The 20,314-nt window shown below is 35.1% G+C and overlaps 1 protein-coding gene across 1 annotated transcript; it reads right to left on the bottom strand.

Moving 5' to 3' along the window:
* Positions 1-309: 309 nt before the first annotated feature.
* LOC113762864 (probable 2-oxoglutarate-dependent dioxygenase AOP1) lies at positions 310-5,686 on the bottom strand. The gene is made up of 3 exons (XM_027306520.1): positions 5,316-5,686; positions 4,796-5,117; positions 310-558 (listed from the first exon to the last, which is right to left on the bottom strand). The coding sequence occupies exons 1-3, from the start codon at positions 5,684-5,686 to the stop codon at positions 310-312; spliced, it is 942 nt and encodes a 313-aa protein (XP_027162321.1).
* Positions 5,687-20,314: the final 14,628 nt, after the last annotated feature.

The following is a 20,314-nucleotide window of genomic DNA, read 5'->3' as shown; positions in this document are numbered from 1 at the left end:
TAGCTATGGTTGAGGTATCAGAATTTAGAGATCCTTGTTTTAAATCCCATCTCCCCCTCCCCACTTCTTAAATACCATTGATCCTCTGTTAGAAAAAAGTTTAAACAAAAAGGTTTTTCAACCCTTAGATGCTAACAATTTCGATTATTACAAATACAGAGCAATACCATCATTCAATGATACCAATTGAGGGAATGATTGCCTATGGCAATCATAGAATTTTTCAAAAATTAAAAGCAAGTTTTGCTAAATGACAGATTCAACACGTATTAGCAAACAAATTGGCAAGTCATGCCTCCCTGCTAAATTTTAGATGCCACAGTAGGTTTTGAGGGCAGATTGAGCTCCTTTTCCAGCCTCAGTGCGGAGGAATGAGAGGAACTCAACATTATCAAATGGCTTGAATAGCAAGGGGTGCTCTTCATCTACCAGTTCTTCTGGGGCTTTTATTATATACCCTGCTTTTGGCATTGAAAATATACCGGCTGAGTACCTTGCTATATTTCCAGTCATCATCACCCGGTGAAAAGGACAGTGCAATCGGCCATTTGTCCATGCCTGCCAAAAAAGAAGAAAAATAAGACAATCATTTTGATTATGTTCGTATACATTAAATTGATGAAAAGACAATCATTTTATCGTTGGGAAGGCACTAATTGTTTATTGATTTTTTTTTATAGGAATACTTGAGATCATTGGTTTGACTCTCAAGTCCTCCCATTTCTTTCTTTTTTTTCTTGTAAAAGTTGGAGTCTCCATCAAAAAAAAAAAAAAATCTAAACTTCTCCAATTATTCATTCCTGAGTAGCAAACACTGTTACATAATTCGATCATGATATCTACAAACCAGTTCTACATAACTTTCCACCCAGACAATTTCACAAAAATTTTAGATGAATTGTGAAAATCTAATGTCAATTTTAATAAAAATAATGTCTATAAATGTATTATATTTATTTAGTTCCACCCATCACATTTCCATTAATCTATCACTGTTTGTAAATTATTTATAACTCTCCTGTAATTTTATATAATGTCAGATGATCCCCTAAGGTTTCAAAATAATCACATAACTCCACAATGGTCTTATATAAAGTGGAAAATAGATAAAATGCACAATCAATTACAATTTTTATGTCAAACGCACTCTAAAAGCGCATGTGGTCAAATCTTAATATCCATGTTACCCCCTTATGATTTGTATAAATATCCATTTTATCACCCTACGATTTTTACATTTATCTAAATAGTTTCCCTACGCTTTTATACAAAGTAATTAAGTGGTCGATTGATTTAGCATTTAAGTAGGGCAACTATTAGTATTTCAATTAATGACATAACACAGGCTAGTTTTTGTCGAATTTTCACTTTAAAGAAAACCATATAGGGTGAAGCAAATATTTTGAAACATTGGGGGGGGGGGAGGGGGGGTCATTGGCTATAGATGAAATTACAAGGGGGATTATATGTAATTTACCCATCAAACAATTATAGCTTATCACAAGCTAGAAGTTATTTTATGATTTCTTTTCAACTTTCATTTTGAGCTTCATGATCTGAAATTCCAAAAAAAGGTTTTGATTTTTTAAAGCTTTGAAAATGGAACCTTGCTCTAAGAACCAACTTTTTTTTTCTGAAAAAAGTAATTTCTTTTAGGGTTACTTTCAAGTTGCTGTGCCAAATGTTTAAGCCTGAGCTTCTAGTGTCAATTTTCAAATCCCAAAATTTTATTTAATTTTTTTTAAAAATTTTTGGATTCTTCCTAATCCATGCCGATTGTGAATTGGTTTATAACATACAACTTGTATAAATGCATATATCCACATTTACACACTTTTTTATTTAACTTTACTTTTCCAAAACGCTAATACTTGTGGCATCTCTTAATTAGTATTGATTCGGCATATGTTAGACAAGGCTATAGTAATTTGTCTAATGTTGGATCATTTACTTTATTTAACTATTATGTGGCTAAGATCACGTTTTCCTTTTTATTTTTATTTTTTAGTTCATGATTGAAACATTTAAATGCAAGAAAAATGTAACTGACCTAGATGCTTGAAATTTGTTTGCACTTTTGAATTTTTTGGGGGAGTTTTTACATTCTACCTCATTAACACTTAGTCTGTCTATCAATTTATTTTCTAACTATTTTCTGGGTTACTAAACCCCCAATACTAACGTTCAAATCAAAAGATGTAACTAATAAGGAAGAAGCCAAATCTGCTTTTCAACAAACAAAGGTTATTTACACTTTACCCCTAATCTTTAGTGCCTGTCACACTTTAGCTTCTAATGTTTTCTTTTGGTCAATTAAAATCGATAACATTGGGAATATATAAGGGAAAAACAGAAAAGTATAGAACCAACAGCAAAAGATGATTGAAATCCTTGTACAATGAAAAATAATTTGATTACGAATTTTGTCATTCACTGGCAGTTACATCCCATAATTAATTGCATCCTTCCAAATTAAACACATCTGGACCATCGACTGTGTGTAGAATCCCAATCCCTCTTAATCATTACTTACTGGGGCATCTGTTAGACAAACACATGCAATCTATGTAATGCTGATTTATTTATTTCATTTAATTTTTCTGTAGCTAAGATCATGTTTTTAGTTTTATTGATTCAATAAGGGCAAATTACACTTTACCCCCGGTGGTATAGCTAATTTCACATAACCCCCCTCTAGTTTTAAAAATTATATATAATCCCCTCATAATTTGAATTAAAGTGTCAAAATGATAGAAATAATCATCCGTAACGTAACCTATGAAAAAGTTAAAATTACCCTTGTTTAAAAACTAAAATGACTTAAGTGAGACCAAAATATATAAACATAATATGTACGATACTCTAACCCCATATAGTTTTCTATTGTACCACATAACCCCCTTATACTTAATATTTTACAAAATAACCCCCTGTAGCTTTCAATATATATACATTACCCCCTCTATGGTTAATAAAGGGTTAATTACAATTAATCCCCTTAAGGTATACCTCATTTCTCACTTTACCCCCTAACCTTTAATTTTGCTCACTTAACCTCCTATAGGACAAAATTACCCTTCCATTATTTTGACTTTTCATTTACCTTTTTCCCTCTTTTTTATTTCTTTTCTCTTTCTTCTCTCTTTCATCCATTCCAATAGAAAACTCCATCTCAATGGAAATTTTTATTTTGAGTTTGTAATTACATTTCTGGGTGAAGATTTAAAAGGCATCAAAAAATAATTTTGATTTTTGTATGATGCCACGTGTCACAATTTCAATTGATGATTATTAATCAGGTCACAATTTCATCTTATGATATTTTCTTGAGAATAAAATGAGAAACTAGAAAGGAAAGAGGAAAACCCAAAATTAAAAGAATTGAAAGGCTAAAAAAATTGTATTTTAGGAAAATGATTTGAATATTTTTTAATCATTTAAGGAGAATATAGATCTCTGTAATTCCTCTTTTTAAATTTCAATCATTAAGATGAAGATTTTTCTGGGAAAGAGGAAGAATTAAAGAAAGAAGAAAGAGGCAAAGAAAATAAAAGAGCCCAAAAGGGGAAAGGAAAAAAAATAAAAGAGAAAAATAAGATTTTAGAATAATAGAGGGATAATTTTGTCCAATGGGGGATAAAGTGAGACAAAAAAAATGGTTAGAGGGTAAAATGAGAAATGAGGTATATTTTAAGGGGATTAATTGTGATTAACCTGTTAATAAATAATTTTTAATTTTACATAAAGGTATTTTTGATATTTTAGTTGATTCCGTTATGAATTGCAAATTTTGTTATTTTGACTTTAATTCAAATCATGAGGGGTTATGTATAGCTTTTGAAACTATAGGGGAGTTATATAATAAAATACCAAACCACAGGGGAGTAAATTGTAATTTGCCCATTCAATAAACTTCTTCTGCGTCAATGTTGAACTTCGTAATTGCAAGTGAAGATATAGTTGATCGAAATGCATGAATTTTGTATGAAACAATTTAAAAGTTTTGAGGGCGATTTTCAACCCTTTACCTCTTTACATTTACTGCTCTGTCACTTTGTTTCCTGAATTTTTTTTTTTGGGGTTACTTAATCCTGTACACTAGTGGAGTAACTTGTATGCAAAAAACGAAATCTATCATTTAGTTAACAAAGAGGTTTTTAAGACCTTAACTTCAAGTCTTTAGCGTTTGTATCACTTTAGTTCTAAGTGTTATTCTTTTGGTTAATCAAAAAAGAAAAATTGAGAAAATACAGGAAAAAACAACACGATTCTTCCTTGATTCATAAGAAATTTTTTGATGTACAAATTTTAAGGATGAAGTAATGAAAACTGATTTAACCCAGAAACTTATATAGCCTAAAGTGTTAAAAATCACGTCAGAAAATGAAGTGTTAGAAGCGCTGAAGGTTTAATGGATAAAGTGTTAAAATCCCATTTACGAGGATATATAAGAATTTAAAGTTGCACCATATTGAAATGCAGAGTAATTAGAAAGAACTAATATTTGAACTTCAACATCAGTAAATGTTGGCCATTAATTTTAATTTTCAACTCCAAATAAGTAATTCTAAGTTTAGGCCTTTAGTAAAAGTGCAAAATGCTTTTGGATATGGAAGCAAGTCTTCATCCATAATTCTTCAGTTTGATGACTGCTATATTTTGGTAGATTAACCAATTTCCTTCACATACTTCTTCATCTCGTCTCTTCTGTCATTTTTGCTTCGCAATATTTTGTATTCAAATATCGATGACCATTTTTATGACAAAAGCAAGTATGAATTTAAGGAATACTTACAAAAAGGGCATCTCCAATCATGACAGTGAAGGAGCCTGGAGAGGGTTCGACATCAATCCAATGTCCATCTTTTGTGAGAACTTGCAAACCGCGTATTTGATCTTGACACAAAATGGATAGGATGTTCTTGTCAGTGTGAGCATGTAGTCCAACTTTTGTCTCAGTTGTTTGAGGTCCTTCGTACTTCATTGCTCTAAGAAGGTAATTTGTTAATTCCATGTGCTCATCCATATATTTCTCTAAACCTAGGCTCTCCAGTATCATCCTTCTCACAATCTTATCTAATTCTGAGATTTGCTCCGAGTAGGAATGCACAGTCTTGCTGCATATTGAATAAGAGTTTAACAAGAATTTTTTTTTTTTTTTTTTTTTTTTATGAATTTGCGCACAGAAAACTGGTTGTTGTATTTGGAAATTTTAAGAAAATATCGCTATCGCATTTTTGGATTAAATATTTTTGTGAGGTAACTAGTAGGGGAAATGATTAAGGACATGATTCAAATATATAATATATTTTTACCAGAAATTTGAGTTCCCCTCAGGCCATAAGAGATCAGTGAAGCTTTCAACTTTTTCAGGGATGTTTGCATCATCAAGACCCATGCTCTCATACAGTGGAAAAATTGGATATTGTCCAATGTAGCCATGGTAGATCTTCTTAGATGTGTTTCTTTGCTTAGTCTGCAAAGGGAGGTTGAAAAGCTCTTCTAAGGCTTCGAAAAATGATTTCTGAAGTTCAAGAGAAATTTTGTCATACAAGGCCTCGAAGCAGCCAAATTCTTCAAGTGCTTTTCGGACTTGACCTTTCACTGAATCCCACTCTGGATTTCCTGGTTTCAATCCAGGTTGGGAGAAATCTATAGTCGGAAGCTTTATGGTTTCAGAATCCATTTCCTCACAAATTCCTCCTCTTTTTTTTTTTTTTTGGTTTCCTTATTTCTATTGAAGCAGTGGTTGATGAAGTTTTTTTGAAGAAGTGAAGTGTACGATGTTTTTGGTATGTTTTATAGGCAGTCATGTCATGTACAATCACAACTCAGAGTTAGTTAAGCAGTCATACTCGAGTCTTATGGACACATAAAGTGCTAATTAATTTCCAATGATTCCTATGAGATAATGTTCCTAACTATTCAATGTTTGCATTTAGCTAAAGCCAATTGATGGTGATATAGATCAGATTTCAGAAGATTATTTGGCCAAAATGGATAGCATTAAGGGTGGAAGGAAGAATGATAATCTAAATGTTACTTTCCGTTTTATAGAATGTTAACCGCCCTTCAAGTTTCACAATAAGCCATGACTAATATGGGGACAAGCTTCCATGACGCTGGGTATATTTCACCAAAATTCTACAGAAATGTAAATATTGGCTAAAGCCTGTAATGTATTTGCATATTCATATTGTGCTCGTTCTGGATAAGATATTATTAGGTAAAAATAGATAGTTAAATTACATGACTTTGCTTGAAGAAAATATGCTCGGTATGTACAGGATGGGAACTATGACAATAATGCTTTTACCACGAAAAATCAAACATCAATGGTGTTTTGGGCGAAGTAAGTGGAAGGGACTTGCAACCCTAGTATGACAAACAAAGTTTGAATATGTTTAGAGGGATCCCCTTGTTATAAAAGAGAGTTCGACAAAATTGTGGGGATGACGTATTTTCCTATCTAACCATATTCCTACCAAAAAAAATATACGGATAATAACTTTTCACATGATATTAAAAAAAATTTCCACACAATGTATATTGAGGGTAGACCGTGTGAATGTGCCTTTTTTTATGTTCCCATCGATCTATGTTGGGCATAAAATTTACCAGAACAAGGAGAAGTCCTGGATAACCAAGCAAACTCCCAGGAATATTACATGTTATCACTGGTAATTTAATCAGCTGTTACGAATACAAGGAGGTCCATCAAGGGTCACAAGACTCAAAAACCAGGTTGGTCCTCGTCAGCACTGACAATTGGGGACGAAAGCATGGAAATTAAAATGCTTTGAAAGTACTTAAATGATAAGGAATATGAGGTTGTTGCGGAGATGGACAAAATAAAAAAGGTCTTAACAGAGACGAACAAAGGCAAAAGGATCTTGACAGCTAATGAGACAAATAATTGCATTTTTATTTCTGGGAACAGCTACCAACTAGGATTGATTTATGATATTATCTATGCGGATGGCCTTGTATGTGCAAAAATCTATTTCATTCAAGAACATCCTATCAAGCTTTACCTCACCACCATCAAGAATAATCTTCATCTATAGCCATTGATGCTGCAAAATATATATATATTTAAACAATGTATTTTTGCAATTGCAAGAATATAGTTGGTGACTTAAGGAGTAGGGTCAAAGATCCTACATCGGTCAATAGCGAAGAAAGAATTTTACTCAATAAGGGGCCTGCCCATACCACATGAGGCGCATTTTTAAAGGTAAAAATCAGGAGAGCCAATGGGCCAAAGCGGACGATATCTCACACGAACCTACAGACAATTGACTCTAGCATTAACATAATGGTGCTATCTATGAATTTTCGAGCATCCCGCATCAGTTGATAATTAAGAAAGAGTCTTGTTCATAATGTAAAAGGTCCGACTCTAGCATGTGATGCGCAAAATTATTCGCATACTAAATCAAGCCTACAAAATAGAAGTTTCTAAATTGTTATTTAGATGTGTTTAAGTCAATTCAAGTTTTTAGTAGTTTTGTTAGAGTCAAATTACGGTAGTTTTATTGTTTAAAAATTATTTAATATTTTATTAGAAAATTTCTTATAGTTGTAAGACTTATTTGCCAAATCATCTAATTTATAAATAGGGAATCTTATTATTGTATAACAGTGAACTTTGAGAGACTTATTATTATGTGTAATTAATGATATATTGTTGATTTATTCCTCTTTCTCCCACACGTAATTGTATGTGTGTAAATTGCTACCCTATCATCCACCCCATATATATTGGTTTTATTAAATTTATCTCCTACAACTTTTTGGTGGAATTTTTTGGATTCTACATCTGGTATTAGAGCCCTAGATTCAGGAAATTGATCTTGGAGTGCTTGTGAATATTGAAAAATTGCCTCGACTACAAAGTTAGTCTTGGGTGTTTTCCGCTATCAGAGTTAGAGCATAAATATTTCTGTAAAGAAGTCAGTTGATCGAGTAAGACCACAAGGTTGGTCTTGAAGTGCATTATTGGTGAAGAATTTGATCATAAGATTGGTCCGAGAATTGGCAAATTATTGCGAATGTTTAACAATGATTGGAGAAGAATCATGTCAGTTAAGTTGTGATTATTGGAATCACAAAGTGAGTTGTCAACAAATTGATATCAAATTATGTGACGAAAACGGTCTATCCGAATGCGTGGATTATTGTAGCAAGTTAAAAACGAATTGAATGACTAGATGAATTTGTCCAGGTGCGTGGAATATTCCAGCAACAAAAACTTGAACATGAAGAGTTCAAATTGACGTCTACAGAATTTGGAAAGAAGATTATTGATAGTGATGATGGTGAGTCTGATCCAAAAGAGAGTTTGATTTAATGGAGGCAATGTTGGCATACTAAATCAAGCCTACAAAATAGAAGTTTCTAAATTGTTATTTAGATGTGTTTGAGTCAAGTCAAGTTTTTAGTAGTTTTATTGGAATCAAGTTATGGTAGTTTTATTGTTTAGGAATTAATGCCCTGTGCAAAAAATAGGTTAATGGATGGCTCGAATTTAATTTTCTACTGTAGTACAACATCACTATACCCTGTGGCAGATGGGACTCATAATTTTTATTTCCTAAAAATTTGTCCTTTGCTTAATTGGGTTGAAAAATAATCTAACAACAGTTTAAATGTGGTGAAGTAAATTGAAAAATTGTGTAACAAAGTAGAAAATTAGTAATTTACCCCTAAATGGAGCAAAATTAAGCTTGTGAGGCCCCTGATCTCCCTTCTATGCTATATTAACCATCTGATCTTTCACTCCTCAAGAGCACTTTCACACTGTCCCTTCTCGTCTATACCTCAGGCAATGTACCAATTTTAGGAATGGGAACCAAAGAATTTGCTCTCCCAATCATTACTTTCTGTTCTTATAATTAATTAACCTTCTAACTTGACCACTGCTATTTTTCTTTGCTATTTTTCTTGACCATTGCAATTCGATACATGCACGTTAATTGGGATACAGAAACGGTTGAATTTGATCAAGAAGTTTGCCAATTTGGAATTTAGAATTGTGATTTTGCAGAAATATAGTTCGAATTAATTGATGGTGAAAGAGAAAATGTGCCCTTAAAACAATAATTGTTTTTCAGGCCAAAAAATAAGGTTTAGTTACTTTAACATCAAAGAGCCCATAAACTACTAAAACAGCTAGAGAGAAGCTGAAAACTACTAATCCTAACACGTTGCAAACTTCATCAGACCTACCGCCGGAAGGTCCTTTTGAAATCTCTTGTGATTAGCTAATTGTACTAATGCCGTCTCTACTAGATGTTCTAAATGTATTTAAGGAACAATCTCATTTACAAAAATAAACACCAAATTATTGCATTAGATAAATGATTGACAAAGGTAAAGACAAAATCGGCAGAGACATTGAGACTTTTGTCCATCTCCAATTATTGATCTTGATTTCTTGGTAATGAGATAAAGCTATCTCTCCAACTATTTTTTTTTTATTCTTTCTTTCGAATATGATACGGGAAGGTGAAATTAGAGATAGCAAAATTGCAAGGTAAAGTGATATACCTAATTTATTTTCTTCAAGACTTTCTGATCTGAGTAAAAATAAAAGAAAGAAGAAGAACATTATTTTAAAAATATATGTAATAACTGCAATGCAACGTCATAATATTTAGGGACCCTAAAAGAGAAAGGTATTTTAAAAGAATGCCTAATGATCACTCGTTATTTTGATATGAAGCCACCACGGACAGAAAATAAATTATCTTGATATGATGCCAATAATACTAGTTTTCAAATTATCAGAGCTTCCTAGCAGCATTCAACTCAACCGCCACGGAGAATAATTTTGATATGAAGCCAATAATGCTGCAAAGTTTTGAGAAAATATACTATACAACTATATAGATACAGTACACATTTACTAAAATTTGAGAAGTCTTTGTCACTCTGGCTAACGCTTGTTTTATTTACTAATGATGCTTCAACTTGCTGACCTTGATCCAAATTTATAAGAATGGTTAAGACGTCACGATTGCCTCCAGTATTTGCTTCTTATATTGTGCAAAATATTCAATCCTGGCTTGCTGATAACATAAACAATTTTATTTTTTATTAGAATACTAGGTGATTCCCTTTTACTGAAACTCGGTTTTCGTTATCATATTCAGACTATAATAATAGGTAATCTTTTTCATCAAACGTGATGTTGCACATGATGAATGCACTATCCGTTCTGATTGTACAATCAAACCTCTGAATTATTGCGATCTTTGGATTCTTATGATACTTTTGTACAAGAAAATTTAGCTCTATCATAGAGCTCGGTGAGATTTATATTAATTTATGAGAAGAAAAACATAATAGGTTAAATTATTGTGCAAAAAAAGGCTGAACCAAATAGGGGAAAAAATGCATTTCAATATTCAATAGAATAATTTGGTGGATTAAATTCATAAATCTGCATATTGGAGAACTAACACCCTTAAATTACCTAAATTTGCTTTCAGAACTAATATTTCTCTTTCGACCTGTAAAATCTGTAGTTGCTATATCCCACATTTGTGGGAAGGAAAGCAAATGTTATGTATATAAACTTAGGCTTATAGGATACTTAATAACTTGATATAACCATTCTAAACCCGTGACTCCACTCAAGAGTTACTTTGGCCAACTCGTTAAGTCAGGGCATTATAGTTGGTCTTTGTGTAGTGTGAGTACACATTGGACAAGGGCCATCTCTCAAGAGTTACTTCGGCCAACTCATTAATTCAGGGCATTATAGTTGGTCTTTGTGTAGCGTGAGTACACATTGGACAAAGGCCAATGTTATCATGGTCTTTGTGTAGGGTGAGTACACATTGGATAGAGGCCATCTCTATAATCCACACACAACTAAGTCTACACAAGGGGAATAAGTATCACATTTGGAATTTGTACAGACTAATTTGACAATTTAGAGTAGGGTGAGTAGACATTGGATAGAGGCCATCTCTAGAATCCACGCACAACTAAGTCTACACAAGGGGACCTCTGGAATCCACAAGCGCAACTGAGTCGATAGTTATGATTTATCATGTTGGACAAAGGCCACCTCCACAATTGAGTCGACGGTTATGATGTGCCATTTTGGACAAATGCCGCCTGTGGAATCCATGCACAACTGAGTTGAAAGTTTATATTATGACAGGCGCCTCCACAACTCAGTCGACAGTTATGTTGTGCTATGTTGAACAAAGGCCGCCTACACACAACTAAGTCTACACAAGGGGAATAAGTATCACGTTTGGAATCTGCACATGACTAATTCAACAATTTAGAGTCGACAGTTATGATGTGGCATGTTGGACAAAGGTCGCCTCCACAATTGAGTCGACAATTATGATGTGCCATTTTGGACAAACGCCACCTCTGGAATCCCTGCACAACTGAGTTGAAAGTTTATATTATGACGGGGCCTCCACAACTGAGTTGACAGTTATGTTGTGCTATGTTGAACAAAGGCCACCTCTGGAATCCACACACAACTAAGTTGAAAGTTTATATTATGATGGCCTTTGCAAGGATGCAAAATTCTTACGTGCACCAAGTTGGACGAGGCCATCTCTAAAATTTGCACACAACTAAGTAGATAGTTTAGATTATGATAGATTTTGCAAAGACACAAAGTCCTTAAGTGGATGCAATTGTGATATCCCACATCAATGGGAAGGAAAGAAAATGTTATGTATGCAAGTTTGGACCCATAAGCTACTTAGTAACTCAGTTTAACCATTTCAAACCCGTGGATTTACTCAAAAATTAGTTGAACTAGCCCGTGAATCTGAGGTATTACAGTTGGTACCAGAGCGAACCTCGGTGATTTCTGCATGGGGTAAGCCTAGGGTTAGAGGTTTTATGGTTTCAACTATATAAATGATTGGAAGGAACTAAGTACCACGTTTGATAAGAGCCACCTTTAGAACTTGTGGGATTAAATGCATCCACTAAAATTCATGCACAAATGAGTGAATAGTTTAGATTATGATGGGTTTTGTGAGGATACAAAGTCCTTCATTGGAGGTGATTATGATATCCCACATCAGTAGTAAAGAAGGGAAATGTTATGTATACAAGCTTGGACCCATGGGATACTTAGTGACTTAGATTAACTATTTTGAACCCCTAGCTTCATTCAAAAGTTACTTGGGCCAATCTGTGAATCTGAGGTATTATAGTTAGTATCAAAGCAAACCTCATGATATTTGCACAAAGGAGTTGTGCGCTAATGGTGTTATAGTTCTGACTATAAAATCGAGTGCAAGGAACTAAGTACTATGTTCAACCGGGACCATCTTTACAACCTATGGGATTAAGTATCATGTTGAAGTGTGGCTGCCTCTAGAATCTATAGAGTGCCACATCCAATGGAGGTCACCTCTAGAACCTATAGGACTAAGTGCCATGTTGGATCAAGGCCATCTCTAGAATCTTCAGAAAACTAAGTGGACAGCGTGGATTAATATGACAGGTTTTCTGAGGATGCAAAATTCTTAAGTGGAAGTACCATCTCTACAACCTATGGGATTAAGTGCCATGTTGGACGAGGCCACCTCTAGAATCCGTAGAGTACCATATTTGACAAAGATCACCTCTAAAACCTACAAGACTAAGTGCCACATTGAACTAGAGCTATATCTAGAATCTGTAGATAACTGAGTGGATAGCGAGGATTATGACAAGCCTTGCAAGTACGTAAAATCTTTAAGTGGGAGTAATTATGACATCTCACATTATTGTGAAGGAAAGAAAATGTTACGTGTATAAGTATGGGCTTATGGGCTACTTAGTAATATAGGTTAACTATTTTAGACAGGTGATTTTACTCAAAAGTTACTAGGACTAGTTCGTAGACCCAGGGCGTAACAAACTCTTTCATATAGTTATAAAAGTTTATTAGATTGATAAAATACAAAAAAAAAGTCTCTTTATTTTTTTACCCTAGAATTCATTTCTTACTAATGTTAGATCAAGGTTTATTTTTTTAATACTGTCTTTTTTTTCATTAGAATTTGAATTAAATAATAACAATGATGATGGCAGTAAGTTAGCAAATTTTTGTGAACAATAAAGAAGTATTAAACTTGATGTTTGTTTTCATATTCTTATGTAAGTTGATAGAAAGAGAATGTTAAAATATTTCATTAATCAAATTAACCAAGTATCAAATAATTAACCAAAACTATGAATGAAAAAAAGAGTTAACATGCCTTATTTTCAAATATAGAGAAGAAAAATAGGCATGAAATCAATTCTCTGGGGGAGGGATTGAAAAATGTCATACATAGATTAGGCTTAGAAGGATCATTTAGGACAAAATTTATTAGTTAAGTGACGTCATAGACACTTCTATAAGTTTAGGACGAAATAGGACCGTGAGTAAAAGTTGAAGGATTATGGAAGTCATTTACCCCCAAATTATGTTAATATTGATCTCGTTCTTTACATGGTGGATTCCTGACCGCTTGTTTTCAAAATGAGTTTTCTAACTTTATGGTGGGAAGCCTCTTTTAGCTTCGTGGATCTTTGCAACATGACTGTCATCCTCTTGACGGTTGCACTAAATTTTGGCCTAGCAAGATACCGTTATATATTTACTATCAGTCCTAAACAGCATCTGATTCTTGAGTTTGGAAAAAATAATTTTATGAGCCTTGATAAAGTGCTTTTCTCTAGCCAATAAATTGATTTTATATTGTAATGTTAGTCCAGGCTGTTTTCGATTCTACTGCAAAAGATCATTTTATTGCATCAAGCTTCTACATTTTGATAAACACTAAATTCTACCATTCTGAATTTGGTTGGCTGAGGAAGTATTTTTCTATTTGCAGAGAGATTATAGGAGCATATACAGTTGTAGTGAGAGAGTCGGGCAAGAAAATTTTGGATCTGATCTATGAAGGACTACGATTGACTGAGGGAAATTTTGACAATTATGACTTAGGTATGACGATCCACAATTAACCTGCAAGCCCAGACCCCAGTTCAGCCTTGGGAAGCTATGAATGTTGCGGAAGCTCTACCAAATTAAGGTATAACGAGTAAATTATTGTATCTAAAATTGCAAAATGGTAATTCTCAGGAAATATTTGGTGAGGCACATTGGCCTGCTTAAGTACCAATTTTCTCGACAAAATCACCTATATTTGCAATTAATTGCACAATAACTCACTACAAATATACCTACAAATATAGTTACTAAATAGACAATAAAATAGAACACCAGAATTTAACGAGGTTTGGCTAATTTGCCTACATCCTCGGACACTACCGACAATTTAATATTTCACTAGAAGAAATATTACAAAGAGAGAGAAGGAAGCAAGTTATTAACTCTTGCTTGGTGTGTTTGAATTGGTTTGTTTGAGAGCTATTTATAGCTATCAAACAACCTCTCAAATGTCAAACTAACCGATATGGGATTTAGAAACTTAGGCCAAAGATTTCAAAGTCAACAATTTTGGCTTGGAAAAGTCATCAATTGAGGCTTTGAATTCAACAAATCTCCACCTTGGCATAATTTCTAATTCTACCAAAATACAAATCTTCGCCCTCAAAATTCGGTGGTGTCTTCAAATGCGTTGTCAAGCGCCAATCTTCAAGTTGTGCACAACATTTATCAAATTCAAACAATGTTGGAATTTGATAGTTGTCACAACCTTCGTAAGCATATCAACAGGATTCTCCTTGGTTTGAATCTTTTGAAGTAGTATCGTACTATCTTCCAAAATCTTCCTCACAAAATGATACCGTACGTCGATATGCTTCGTCCTTGCATGATAAACCTGGTTCTTTGCTAAATGAATAGCACTCTGACTATCACAATGAACTTTGATAGACTTCTGTCCGATTCCCAATTCATCAAGCAACCCATGAAGCCAAATTGCTTCCTTAACAGCCTCCGTACTCCGCCTCTGTAGTAGATAAAGCAACCGTTGACTGTAAAATAGACCTCCAACTGACTGGTGCCTTAGCAAGTGTAAACATATACCCAGTCGTTGATCGACGTGTATCTTGATCACCTGCGTAGTCGGAATCACAATATCTAACTACGCCTTGACCAATCTTCTCATCCCGCTCAAATACTAATCCAACATCTACGATGTTCAAAATGTACCATAAAATCCATTTCACAGCCTGCCAATGCTCCTTGCCAGGATCATGCATGTACCTGCACACAACTCCAACTGTTTGTGAAATGTCGGGCCTTGTACACACCATAGCATACATCAAGCTACCCACCGCATTTGCATGTGGTACTTTTGCCATATATTCTCGTTCTGCATCATTCTTTGGAGATAACGATGTACTGAGTTTGAAATGAGGTGCAAGTGGAGTACTAACAGGTTTGGTATTTTCATTCATGCCAAACCTTTTTAATACTTTACTAAGATTCTCTTTCTGAGTCAAATAAAATCTCCCCAATCTTCTATCTCTGCTGATCTCCATGCCGAGAATCTTTTTGGCTTCGCCGAGATCCATTATTTCAAACTTCCGACTCAAATGAGATTTCAATTTTTCAATCTCACCTTGATTCTTGGAAGCTATCAACATATCATCAACATAAAGGAGAATATATATGTAGGATCCATCTCGTAGCTTGCGCAAATATGTACAGTCATCCTATTTGCTTCTTGTGTACCTCTGCACCATCATAAACTTGTCAAATCGCTTGTACCACTACCTTGGAGATTGCTTCAATCCATACAACGATTTGTCAAGCTTACACACCATCTTTTCTTTACCAGCAACTTGAATCCTTCTGGCTGAGTCATGTAGATTTCCTCTTCCAAGTCACCATGTAAAAACTGCGTTTTTACATCTAATTGGACAAGTTCCAGATCCAATTGCGCTACCAAAGCCAATAAAATTCTGATGAAGGAATGTTTCACGACTGGAGAAAACACTTCATTGTAATCAATTCCCTCCTTCTGAGCGTAGCCTTTAGCCACCAATCTTGCTTTATAGCGAACTCCAGATTTGTCAGGAAATTCTTCTTTCTTTGCATATACCCACTTGCATCCGATTGCCTTCTTTCCCTTTGGAAGACTGGTTAGCCTCCATGTTTGATTCTTATGAAGGGAATGTACTTCTTCATCCATTGTAATCCTCCACTTTTCTTTATCCGAACTTTGAACTGTTTCATTGAAAGTGGCAGGAATATCATCATTTATGGTTGGGGATGCATAGGCCACCATATCAGCAAAACGAGCAGGTTTTCTGATTATCTTCTTTGGCCTACTGGTTGCAATTGATTCATGTTGCTGTGGAAGTTCTTCAACTAGAACATCTTCTTCAGTTGATTCTTCTTCTACCATAGGAGTCCTTTCATCTGCTCCTATATCCACTGTTGGTCTGATAATGCTTCTTTCAAACTCCACCTGCTTAGGAGTGCTCTACACCTGTTGGGGAGTACCATCATTCTGCTGTACATCTACCTTTGTTAACATGGTAGTTTCATCAAAGGTGACATCCCTGCTGAAAATTATCTTCTTCGTCTCGGGACACCAAAGGCGATAACCTTTAATCCCTGTCGTGATCCCCATAAAAAGCGCCTTCTTCGCCATTGGATCCAACTTTGATTCTTTAATATGATAATATGCAGTAGAACCAAACACATGTAAGGAATCATAATCTGTAGCAGGTTTTCCCGACCATTTCTCTAATGGCGTTTTGCCGCGCAATAGCAGTTGATGGTAAGCGATTAATGAGGTGATTTGTGTATGCTAAAGCCTCAGCCAAAAATTGTCTGCCCAACCTAGCATTGGACAACATACACCGAACTTTCTCCACCAATGTCCGGTTCATACGCTCTACCACCCCGTTCTGCTGTGGTGTATCTCTGACTGTGAAGTGCCGAACAATACCTTCATTTTCACAGATCTCCATGAACGGATCACTAGTGTATTCACCTACGTTGTCTGTTCGAAGGCGTTTGATCTTTCTTTCTGTTTGAGTTTCCACCATCTTTTTTCACTTGATGAAAATTTCCAATACTTCACTTTTTGCCTTCATAGTATACACTCATACTCTTCAAGAGAAGTCATTGACAAAGGTAGCAAAATAATTTTTGCCTCCCAGAGAAGTTGTTTTGGAAGGTTCCTACATATCAGAGTGTACATAATCCAAAATACCCTTAGTATCGTGAATTGCAGTGCCAAATTTTACCCTTATCTGCTTCCCTTTGACACAATGCTCGCAAAAATCTAACTTGCAAATACTGGCTCCTTTCAATAGTTCTTGATTCATCAGAAGATTCAAGAATATTTCTCCGGCATGCCCTAAGCGCATATGCCATAATCTGGTTACTTTCAATTCTCGATCATCACTGGAAGCCACTGCCGCTACTCCAACAACTGCATTACCTTGATAGTAATACAAGTTATTATTATTTCGGATTCCTTTCACTAGCACCAATGCACCTGAAATGTTTTCATCACTCCATTATATGCCGACACCTTGTAGCCCATTGATTCTAGTACTCCCACAGAAATGAGGTTGTTTTTCAATTCTAGCACATATCAGACATCAGTTAGAATCCTAATTGATCCATCCTGATTCCTCAGCTGAATTGAACCAACCCCATTTGTTGCTAATGTGGTCTCATCTACCATGTAGACGACTCCACCTTCTTGTTCCTTGAAATCAAAGAACCATTCCCTATTGCATGTCATATGATGACTACAACCTGAGTCCAATAGCCATGTACTTGAATGACCAGTAGGCATGACAGCTAATGAAAAGTCTGAATCTTTATCAATGCACTCAGCTACATTTGAATCCGTAACAGCTTTTTCCTTGTCAGGTCTACCCTTCAGTTTTGGACAGTCCTTCTTCCAGTACCCTTTTTCTCTGCAAAAGCCACACTCATCTTTGCTTAATCTAGCTCTCGACTTGAATCTAGCTCTCGTCCCCTTTCTCTGGTTTTGTGAGCGTCCTCTAGTTACCAGAGCTTCTGCTGCTCCATCTCTGCTACTTTGCTTGTCTTTTCTTCTGAACTCGTAGTTATACAGGGCAGAGCTAACTTCATTGAGTGACACCTCAGCTTTTTCATGGAGTAGAGTTGTTTCAAGATGTTCAAACTCCTCAGGAAGAGATTCCAACAACATGAGAGCCGAATCTTCATCTTCAAATGTCACATCTAAATTCATCAGATCAGTGATTAACTGATTGAAATTAGTGATGTGATCACTTAGAGTTGTGCCAGAAATATAAGTGAAGCGAAATAAACACTTCTTCATATTGAGCCTGTTTTGACAATTTTTCTTCAAGAACTTCTCCTCCAATCCAGTCCATAATTTATTTGCAGAGGTTTCTTTTGAGAACACATATTTTTGTTCTCTTGAAAGACACGATCGAATTGTACCACACGCTAAAAGATTTAGCGTCCTCCATTCCTTCTCTTCAATCTCTTCTGGTTTCTCTTCTTCGATGGCAATGTCTAGACCTTGATTAAAGAATGCGTCTAGAATCTCACTTTGCCACATATCGAAATGACCGGTACCATCAAATGTCTCCGCATTTAATTTTGCATTCATCATAGCATTTCTTGCCACAATAGACAATGACGAGCTTGTTGATGCTTGCATTGTAGATGAAGATCTACTTTCGGCCATCTCTACAAATTATATTTAGTAGCTCCTAAATGTAGAGTAACAATAGCCCAAGAAATCTTTTCTGATGTGGAAGATAAGACTATACTGCAACCACAGAGCATACTAAGAAATCTCGAACTCTGATACCAATTGTTGCGGAAGCTCTACCAAATTAAAGTATAACGAGTAAATTATTGTACCTAAAATTGCAAAATGGTAATTGCAAGGAAATATTTGGTGAGGTACACTGGCCTGCTTAAGTACTAATTTCCTAGACAGAATCACCTATATTTGCAATTAATTGCACAATAACTCACTACAAATATAGCTACTAAATAGACAATAAAATAAAACACCAGAATTTAACGAGATTCGGCTAATTTGCCTACGTCCTCGGACACTACCGACAATTTAATATTTCTCTAGAAGAAATATTACAAAGAGAGAGAAGGAAGCAAGTTATTAACTCTTGCTTGGTGTGTTTGAATTGGTTTGTTTGAGAGCTATTTATAGCTCTCAAACAACCTCTCAAATGTTAAACTAACCGATGCGGGATTTAGAAACTTAGGCCAAAGATTTCAAAGTCAACAATTTTGGCTTAAAAAAGTCATCAATTGAGGTTTTGAATTCAACAATGAACACTATGATAAGAACCTCATAACTCTACTTCTGCAAGATGTTCATGGAATACAAATATTCAAGGAAGGCCAGTGGTTAGGGGTTGAGCCTCTTCCAAATGCATTGATAAACTTAGGTTTTTCCATTGACGTATAACTCCATCCTTGTATATTTAAAAATTGTTTTCTAAGCAAGGCAGCGATGAGATTTTTATGAAGCGGGAAGGGGAGGGGGATTTGAGTTCACTACTTGTAATTCCTAAAGCCCCAACCTTACTATAAAAGAATATATACACAAGTGCTTCCAGGCTATATCTACTTATATATACAAAAGACTCTCTCTAGAGCAAGAAAGGAGGATCTTATCAAATAAGTTATCCAGGCCATATCTACTTATTCAATGTCCTGCGTCCTGCTTCTAGATAATATTCTTATAGATATTCAATCCATGGCTGTTAAATATTCGTGGAATGATAGTCTGGACAAGCAAAAGATGCACTGGAAGAGCTGGAACTCACTTTGCGTTACTAAGGAACTTGGTGGATTGGGTTTTAGGAATTTTAAAGTTTATAATTATGCTATGCTTGCTAAACAAGCATGGTGAATTTTAAGTAATCCAAATACCCCTCTGTCCAAGATACTTAAAGCCAAATATTTCCCAGTTGTTGATTTCCTGCAGGCTAGTTTGGGCTTGAGTCCATCCCTCACTTGGCATCATATCCTTGAAGGTCGTAAGATGCTAAATATTGGTTGCAGATTGAGAGTCAGGTCTAGCAATTCCATTCGCATATGGGGTGATAGGTGGCTACCCAGAACACATTTATTCCTATTTAATTCACCTTGCTGTCATCCTCCTCTTGATGCTCGTGTCAGTGAACTCATAGATAATGAGTTGTCATGTTGGGATGTTTCATTAAATGATGATATCTTCTGGCCTGAAGAAGCAGAGCTCATCAAATTGATTCCTCTAGGCAGAGTATGAGCAACTGATAAATGGGTTTGGCATCACAAAAAGAATGGTAAGTTCACTCTACGAAGTGCTTACCATATTACCATGAATTCAGAGATTATTCAACA

Source organism: Coffea eugenioides, chromosome 1 (genome assembly GCF_003713205.1).
Source record: "Coffea eugenioides isolate CCC68of chromosome 1, Ceug_1.0, whole genome shotgun sequence".
Taxonomy (NCBI): domain Eukaryota; kingdom Viridiplantae; phylum Streptophyta; class Magnoliopsida; order Gentianales; family Rubiaceae; genus Coffea; species Coffea eugenioides.
This window is presented reverse-complemented; position numbering and strand designations above follow the sequence as displayed.

What these genes read in the sequence shown, in the direction of transcription:
- LOC113762864 (XM_027306520.1), bottom strand. Translation starts at nt 5,686, where the DNA reads ATGGATTCTGAAACCATAAAGCTTCCGACTATAGATTTCTCCCAACCT. An exon ending in GAGGGGAACTCAAATTTCTG is followed by an intron (nt 5,118 to 5,315) that starts GTAAAAATATAT and finishes TTCAATATGCAG; the next exon opens with CAAGACTGTGCATTCCTACT. An exon ending in TGATTGGAGATGCCCTTTTT is followed by an intron (nt 559 to 4,795) that starts GTAAGTATTCCT and finishes CTTTTTTGGCAG; the next exon opens with GCATGGACAAATGGCCGATT.